The sequence below is a fragment of the Physeter macrocephalus genome, chromosome 10, assembly GCF_002837175.3.
Source record: "Physeter macrocephalus isolate SW-GA chromosome 10, ASM283717v5, whole genome shotgun sequence".
NCBI lineage: Eukaryota > Metazoa > Chordata > Mammalia > Artiodactyla > Physeteridae > Physeter > Physeter macrocephalus.
Genome location: NC_041223.1, coordinates 53,606,026 through 53,614,861, shown reverse-complemented (window position 1 = coordinate 53,614,861; position 8,836 = coordinate 53,606,026). Strand labels below are relative to the sequence as shown.

Sequence of the window (8,836 nt, the reverse complement as noted above, 5' to 3'; positions counted from 1 at the left end):
CAGGCTTTGGCTTGTTATTGGGCTTAAGACTGAATGCTTGACCACGGACTGCCATGCAACCTGAGCTGCCCATCATGACCTGGGTATGGTCTAACCACCAACCCATAAAGTTGGATGTGCACATCAGCACTCCATTGTCAAATGAAGGTGGCATGAATGATACTGGGCTTGAGCAGGCCCTAAAAATACATACGCGTAAGTTATAGGAGGAAGTGGCCCAAATGCCCATGGGCCATATTCCTGCTACATTACCATCTCTCTCCCAGCCTGTACCTATGTCTTCACGGGGAGTTCCCTATGACCAGCTGACTGAGGAAGAGAAAACTTGGACCTGGTTTACAGAAGGCGCTGCACAATATGCAGGCAACACCCCAAAGTGGACAGCTACAGCTACACAACGCCATTCTGGGACATCCCTGAAGGACAGTGGTAAAGGGAAACACTCCTAGTGGGCAAAATTACAAGCAGTGCTCGGAAGGAGATATGGCCAGAGGTTAAGTCTATACCAGCTCATGATCTGTGGCCAACAGTTTGGCTGAATGGACATGGAAAGAATATGATTGGAAAATTGGTGACAAGGCAGGATGAGGAAGAGGTATATGGAGAGACCTCTTTGAAAGGGAAAAGAATGTGAAGATATTTTTGTCCCATGTGAATGTTCACTAAAAGGTAACCTCAGCAGAGGGGGATTTTAATAATCAAGTGGATAAGATGGCCTGTTCTGTGGATACCAGTCAGCTTCCTTCCCTGCCCATCCCTGTCATCATCCAATGGGCTCATGAACAAATTGGCCACAGTGGCAAGGATGGAGATTATGCATGGTCCCAGTAACATCGGCTTGTATTAAGGCTGATCTGGCTACAGCCACGGCTGAGGGCTCCGTCTGCTGCATCAGAGACCAATACCGAGCCTATATGGCTCCATTGCTTGAGGTGATCAGCCAGATGGAATGTTGATTACACGGGACCACATCATCATAGAAGGGGTAGCATTTTATTCTGAAAGGAGTAAACAATTATTCTGAATATGGATTTGCCTTCCCTGCATGCAATGCTTCTACCAAAACTACCATCCGTGGATGTACAGGGTACCTTATCAACCACCATGGTGATCCACACAACATTGCTTCTGATCAAAGAACTTCTTATTCCCAAATTCCAGCCTTTTTTTGGCCAGAGCTAGGAGTCCAGGACTATACAGGAAGAGCCAAAGAAAAGAACTCAGGACTACTAAAGGAGCAGATGGAAATGACAATCTCGGAAAACCAAAGTGACTTGTGGCCCTCTGTGCAGATATGAATAGTGCCAGTGACTACACAGACTGAGGGACCTAGCACGTGCTGTTCCCTCCACCAGGAATTCTTCTCCAGATCCTCCATAACAGCTCAAATGTCAAAGACCATCTATAATCGCTCAACCATAGCCCATGATTCTTGCTACCCTGGCTTGTTTCCCTCACAGCGCTACTTGCCAGTATACTGCCTATTTGTCATACACATACTCTCTTTCTCAGCTATAGTAAAAGGCCTTGTCCAGCAAGTTCAGCATTCAATCAAATCTTCAGTAACCTGACACGTAGCTGGCATTCAATAGTTGCTGAGTAAATAGGGATGCCCACTTGAAGGCCTAAAGATGTCAAATTTCAGATGGATTCTTTAGCCAAGACATGCTGCTCGCTGCCAACGCAAAAGAGCTTAACTGTAATGTTCTGTTTAATAGGAAAATACTGAGGTATATATATCCCTAATGGTTTAAGTAGACTCACACAACCATGATAACCCACAAAGTATTCCTTGCATTGGAAAAACATATCATTCAATGGATTGCTCTTTCAGCCATCTTTTTATTTACAGTTTGTGTTTAATGCAAATCAATTCCATAACAAGAGAAGTTACTATGAATCAAAGCATAAATACACAAACACAATATACAATCCAAAATAGATGTACAGCATTCAGGTATGAAACAAAAGAGAATGTTCATTCACACACACAGTAGCTTGAGATCTGTTGGATATGGTTGTTCCAGTGTAGATTTCTAAAGATGGAAAAAAAATGACTTTGGTTATCAAGACTACTGTGGCCATATTAGATTTCGGAACATCTAAGCATCAGTGTGTGACCATGCGAACAAAAGACTTTAGGGAGTGTCTATTTTTAAACAGGTTCCTGTGCATCAAGGCAGTTGTGAAAAGATTTACTTTCCAAAATCAAGCCCACTTTAGGCTTAGGACCAGGTTCTAACTATCTAAAAATACTGAATGATAACATAAAGTGTTCCAAATGTGGCTATTCTGATTCAGTTTAAAAAGAAGTATTTACAGAAAAGAGTATAAAAGTTTTCTGGATTTAATGTAAGCAAGCTTCCAGTCTTCCCTTGCCAAATATATTTGATTTATAGTTTAGCTCCTTCACATTATTTGCCTTTTTAATTTCAAGATTTGTCAATCTTACCTTCAAAACATCATTTTTTAATCTGTAAAAAGTATTCGACATATGCAGAAATAAAAAGCATTTTGAAATTAGTTGAGATCAATGTAATTCTACTCTTTGTTATCTGTTTAGCTAAATGAATCTACTGCTCTTTTTGAATAAGAATAGTTGATAAGTATATAAGCAAAATGTACTCATTATGCTTGGATTTGGGGTAGATTCCAATCCATCATTGCCCTGATACATATCAATGACTATATAAAAATTCAAATGCAGTGTCAAACCCAAACCCCAAGGGAAAGAGTTCAGTTCCCAAGAGAACAGAGATAGCTTAACATAAAATTTTCTCTAGAGTACATCAGCATTAAATTAGTACTGCTGAAACAACACATTGAGGATTTACAGTAACACCTGGAAGTTCCTTCTAATGTACATATAAATAGAAGCACAGAAGCTTTGTTTTACCTCATTGTTTTATGGCCTGATAAATTTAATGAACAAATGAAAACTGAATCTCTGTTCCACATCCCATTCTTTATTTCTAGGTAAGATAAAATCTATTCTCACTTTCAAGGTAGAGTTTTTATGTGTCCATACTTCTTAAGCCACATTTAAGGAAATCATCTCTTAACTAATTTTGGATGTTGTCTCTCATCTTGTACAGGAAACTCCAGCAGATTTAATATTGGCATTCATCATCTAGCCAAACCCTTCACATGCTCTTCAAACCAATCAAATCTGGGATCCTCAACAGTTTCTGTCAATAAAATAAGGTGTGGAACTAGCAGATTCATTCAATGAAGACCTGTTTGTTTTTTTTCCCCTTGTCACACTGGATGTCTGGATGCCATCTGAATGGGGTTTAGAGGATGGGAAGTATAGATGTTTCTTGGCCTGAGTCTCTTAACAGTAGAGATGTAGAAGGGAGACCGAGATCACCAAGAGACTGGCTGTTGACTGCAGAGCACCGTCACTTGCCTTGGTGGTGGCATTCGCTGGATTGGGGGCAGCTGAGGTATGCTGGGAGGAATTACTTGGAGGTGTTACAACAGTTGTTTGATTTGAATAAATCTAAAATATATAAAAAGTTACACTGATCAATTTCCAATGTCACGATTGCCTCCACATACACTTAATATGCAATTAAGATAGATGATATATTCTCAGATTGCTCTTTTCCCATTATTCCCTTACCCACATCATTTAATTCTGAATTTTTGCTTAGTCCCACCAAGATCTTTGTTTCAAAACCAACTGCCTAGAGATACCTAATGACTGCAAGTAGCAACAACAACCAAAAACAAGCAAACAAAATTGTTCTTCAATATAACTACATAACTCCCAAGAGTATGACTTTATCCTTAATTCTTTATAAAGTAATAAGTAACCAAGTTAACTAATCCAGTTTCTGATTATATTGACTTAACTGGCATTGCAAAAAAGGTTTCCTCTATTTTCCCAAGAAGGGGAGATTTTAAAGTTGCACAAATAATTTGGATTTTCAAATATGGTAATTTGAGACATGTTATGAGAACCGAGTCGTCTATCCTGGATTTGCTGGGTAACTTTCACATACCCATTTAATACAGCCTTGCGTTTAACTTAAGGGGCCCTGGGTATCTTATCTGCTCCCTTGAAATCTTGAAAATTATATATAACCCATCTCAAAAATGGCCACTATATCTGTTTTAAGTTGAAAAGTATAATATAATGAACCCCTGCCTTAAGGCAAAATGATTTCACCCAAAGCATTGTGAAGTCGGAATGACTTCACAACCGACGAGAGGGTTTGGTGTCGTTTTCACCAGCTGCAGCCTTCCTGCCTGGTCAACTAAGGCTCACCACTGTGGCCAAGGACCAAGGTCCCCCCCAGTGTCCCAGCGCCTGAGAGGCATTATTCACCACACTATTTTCACCACACTATTTTTCAAGTCACTAAATGCACAGTCCAGCAGGGCACGTGGTAATCTCTCCTTTGTCACGGAACAAAGGCAGTTGGGAGATTTCAGCTCTCACTGCAAGAGAGGGTTTACAATGGCTTCTGATTACAGGCGGGACCAGGACGTGGCACCAAGCAGGTCTGGCCACATGTACGTTTGGCTGCCTATCAATCCAAAGCTAAAACCATTCTATCTTTTGTTGTAAACCCATTCGGTAAACCCAGCTCCTTTTGTTATAAAACCCATAAGGACATTAAGCAAGCATTGACTAAAAAATTGGTAAATCCTATCTAAAATAGACTAATTTTTAAAACCTCGATCAAGTCAAATATATTTATTGGACACCTACCCAATAGCGTGTGCTTCCAGGAAAAAGCACTCCCACTAAAAGGAAAGCATTAATATGGTACATTATTTAGAACAGGGCTCGCTGTTTGGGGGCAAGACCCGTTTGGGGATCCCTGAAGATAATCTGTTCTTATTCAACAAAGCTTTGGTGCATCAGGTGACTTTTTTTTACTAGAGCCCAGTGCAGCAATAGGAGAATCAAAGGGTCCTCCACACCAAGGAAAAAAACTAATGTTAATATATTAAACTGACATTAAACAAAATTTTCCCTACCAAACTACCAAAGATTTATTTGCATAACTATTAATAAAAACCCTCAAATTTAGAGGTGGGGTGGAGGATCTGGTTGGAAAGGTGATGGAGTGGGCAGGGGAGAGCAGTGTTTCTGGTGGCCGTGCCCCTCCCCCACCGAGGAATGGTGAAAGGCTCGGGAGCGCAGCCGACCCGCAAGACAACAATAGGGTACAGTTACGCAGCCCGCGGAGCGGAAGACGAGGAGCGCTCCGCTCTCAGGCTGCGCTCCCAGGTGAGTCCGGCGGCTGGGTGTCTGGGGACCTGGCGCACCCAACTTTTCGTTGGAAATGCTCAGCAGACACTCAGAAAGCCCCAATGGAAGGCGATGGCGAGCCACCCGCTCGGGCACCTCTACCTACCCTCCAAGCCCAAGCTGCTGGAGACAAGTGCCCCTTCTCGCTCTCCCAGCGCCCCCCCCCGCAACTTGGGTCTCCCAGGCTCAGCCCCTGGCCTCCCTCGCGGCCGCCGCGCACCCACCCGGCCGGACACCGCAAGCGAGGTCGGTTCCCGGGACAGAGGATCTGGAGAGGAAGCGGCGGGGACAGGGACAAAAAGCCTGGCGGGGACTCAGGACAGAAATGTCCCACCCGCCGCCTGCCCAGAGCTAGCCAATCTGGCTAACACGGGGTTCCATGGTGACAAGAGATGGACCTGTAAAGTCGCCCCCGGGAGAACACAGGGTCAGGAGAGGGTCCCCGCCCAGGTCTCAGCCCCGAAACACGCGGGACTGAGGTGGGTTGATAGGGCCAGGTAGCCGCGGCTTCCTCGGGATCCACGAACCAGCTGAGTGGAGAACGGACGAGAGCGGCGCCCCCGAAGGGGATCGTCCCCTCTCTTTGTGTGGTGCGCTGGGGACGCGAAAACACTCGTAGAGGGAAGCGGGGTGATCATGGGATCCAGGGACGACCTCCCCAAAGGGCCTGAGGTCTCCAGGCGCTCCAGAGGTGGGGAGCGCACATTCTCTTCCCCGCTAGCGCCTCGGACTTCTGGGTGAAAGCGGGCGGTGGGCGTCAGGCTGCCTGGGAAGGGCTGCGCGGAACCTGGGGTAGGGCGGAGTCCTCCCAGCCCACGCGCGGAGGTGCTTTGTTTCCGGGGCCGCGGAAAGGGTGGAGGCAGCCGCCACGGAGTGGAAAGTGGGCTCCACATTGCCGTCCCACCAGGTCAGATTCTACTAGATTCTCTCTCCGAGTCCGGGCCCGTGGCCCGAGGTGGGGGGCGCAGGCCAGTCCCCAGGGGGCGGCCCCACCCACCCCCCCTAGGGCGCGGGCCCCAAGCCCCAGCGTGCAGGACCTCACCTGCGCAGGTAAGAGCAGTGCCAGAAGCAGCAGCCCCAGTCCGAGCCTGGCCACCATCGCTCTGCCCATGTCCGCTCCGTCGGTGCGCAGCGCGTCTCACTGGAGGCGGGGTGCGTGAAGGACCGGTGGCTCCGGGCGGGCGCAGGCAAGGTGGGGAGGGCGGCCGGCGGGCGGGACCTTATATACCGGGACAGCCACAATAGCCGTGACGTGGCGCCGCCCGCCCACCCGCGCTCCCCTCCTCCGCCGCCGCCGCCGCCCACCGCGCGCGCCCGCTGGCCGCCTCCCCGCCTCTCCGCAGCCCGGCCCTCGCCTGGCTCCCAGCGCCCTCTCCCTCCGCCGGCCCCGGAGACCTCCGGGCGGCAGGTGGGCGGCCGGCGCTGCCGGCTCCCGGAGGGATGCTTTGTGTTTCCGCGGGCAGGCAGCGTGCAGGCTGGCACAGGCGCCCGGCACCTCCCACACACGACCCGGGGCGAACTAGCAAGCCACACACGCCGCTCCCGGGGCCGAGCCCAAGTTTCCTTTGTTTCCCCGGACCTGCCATGTTACCCCCCAAAAGAAAAGTCTGAGCCTCCCGCGCGGCGGGCAGCCTCCAGTCCCGGCTCTGACTACTGCGCGGACCCCGGGGCTCCCTCGGCTAGGGTTTTCTCAGATCTCCGCCCCAGAGGAAGGGGAACCGTGCGGGGTTTGTGGGTGTCCCGGACCTGGCGACGGGAACAGGGCGCCGGCACGCGCGTGCCCTTCCCCGGCTGGTCGGCCGGGCTGGCAGGCGGCGCCCGCGCTCAAAGCAATGTGTGTGTGTGCTCGGCTCCGCGCCCGTCACGCCCGCCCCTTCCCCCAGCCACTCGCTTTGTTTTTGGAGCTCCTCGTGTTCGCCTGTGAGAGTTCTATGGGGCATCCCGGGTCCCCGTCCTCCCGAGAGGTGGGGAGCCGCCCGCCGGGCGCGGACACGCTGCCCGGACACTGGTGACGGCTGAGTTTCGGTCCCCGGCGCTCCTCCCTGCCGCCACTGGCGGACGGGGGCGAGGAGACGATAACCCACCCTGAGGGGTGATCCCCCTCCCCAGCCCTAAAGGCCCCGCCGGCCCTCACCACGCGGCTTTGCTCCCAGGTCCTACCCAGGGAGCGGGAACCTCCCTGGCGGTCCCATTAGAATTCGCTGCCCCAGTGGAATTCCTGGGGACATGCTTCTTTGGTCTCTGTTGCAACGCATTTGCTCATTATCCTTTTAAAGAGCAAAAGCTTTCGGGATAAGGCTTTTACTTTTCCATAGCTGCCATTAGGCGATTTAATGAACTGGCGCATGTAGGAGATTAGTCATTATTCTGCAGATTTGAGTGGAATATATTTGCTAACCATCCTATTGTGAAAACTTTCAAGCACACAGTGAAAGTAGAAACTATTTTACTGGTGGAAGGTTTTTTATTTAATTTATAGTTGCGCGACATAATCTTTTTATTCAAAGTTTGCCCAAGTGGTTTGCTGTCTTCGAAGCAAACAGAGACCAAACATAGTAAGGCTGTAAATTTGTTTAAATTTTACTTTTGCAGAGCAACCTGGTTAAACAAGGTTTGTTTTACGGAAGCAGAGTGGCAATGGAATCCACAATAGTTGGTCTGTGACTGAATGGGCCTGTGCCTTACTGGTCAACCACTTTAACTCAGTAACTTTCCACGTTTAGTATGTACTCTGCAACACTTGAATTTCTGTCCTGCACCAGCAGATTTTCCTGTTTTACAGTATTATCACCTTGTATAGAAATAACCTAGCCTGTTCCAGGACATGAATGGTCTGTGGCCCAGAAGTGCCTCGTCCCAAGGCAGGGCCCATAGGAGAAGCTGCTTGTTGAACTAAATGGTGGTATTCATAGAATACATTAATTTTGTCCTGCATCTTCTTTTTCTATTCCTGCTCCCCTCCTCCTCCCACCTCCTTGTTATTAATTTGAAGAGATGAACTAATGGAGTGGTTAAGAATAGACTCTAGAGCCAGACTGCCTTGGTCCAAATCCTGGTTGTGCTACCTTTACTTGAGGCAAAAAGCCTCCGTTTCTTCATCTGTAAAATGGAGATAATAGAGCCATTATTAATTAGTTATTAAAGGGTTGTTGTATATAAAGTGTTAGAACAGTGCCTGCCTTACCCTGGGAGCTCTCAGGTGATATTTGCTCCTGCACTGAAGGTCCCAGGAACCTTCTTTGCAGCTGTGTGATTCATGAAAGACATATCAAGCACCAAATAGTACCCAAATCTGGTAAGGCACCTCATCACCAGCTAATGAGACTGCGTAATTCACGAAGCAAGGCCCTTCATATCTGCCTAGCAGTTCCCCTGGGCATCCTATAAGGGGTGTTACCTGGGGCTTTGACAATTCTGTACCCTGGAGGCGTAGCCCTCCTAGGGAAGTCCTCATTACAAATCCTGCATGTCACTCTATTTCCTATATGGCAAGAAACTCAAGAAAACTGCCTGAATCTTTCCTCTAGGTTTCTTTTCTTTTCTTTTTTTTTTTTTTTTTTTTTGTGGTAT

General features: G+C 48.2%; 1 protein-coding gene across 1 annotated transcript; it reads right to left on the bottom strand.

Annotated features, from left to right (window-relative positions):
- Nucleotides 1–1,834: 1,834 nt before the first annotated feature.
- Nucleotides 1,835–7,588, bottom strand: CD24 (CD24 molecule). The gene is made up of 5 exons (XM_028494724.1): nucleotides 7,572–7,588; nucleotides 7,013–7,089; nucleotides 6,309–6,485; nucleotides 4,721–4,755; nucleotides 1,835–3,502 (listed from the first exon to the last, which is right to left on the bottom strand). Exons 1-5 carry the CDS (start codon nucleotides 7,586–7,588, stop codon nucleotides 3,335–3,337), a joined length of 474 nt encoding a protein of 157 aa, XP_028350525.1. The 3' UTR covers nucleotides 1,835–3,334.
- Nucleotides 7,589–8,836: the final 1,248 nt, after the last annotated feature.

Bases quoted from the DNA above. Each gene is read 5' to 3' on its own strand.
- CD24 (XM_028494724.1), bottom strand. The intron at 4,756-6,308 runs GTGAGGTCCTGC...CTTTCCTTTTAG, and splicing joins CACTGCTCTTACCTGCGCAG to TGGGAGTGCTTTTTCCTGGA. The intron at 3,503-4,720 runs GTAGGTGTCCAA...TATATATTTTAG, and splicing joins CTGGAAGCACACGCTATTGG to ATTTATTCAAATCAAACAAC.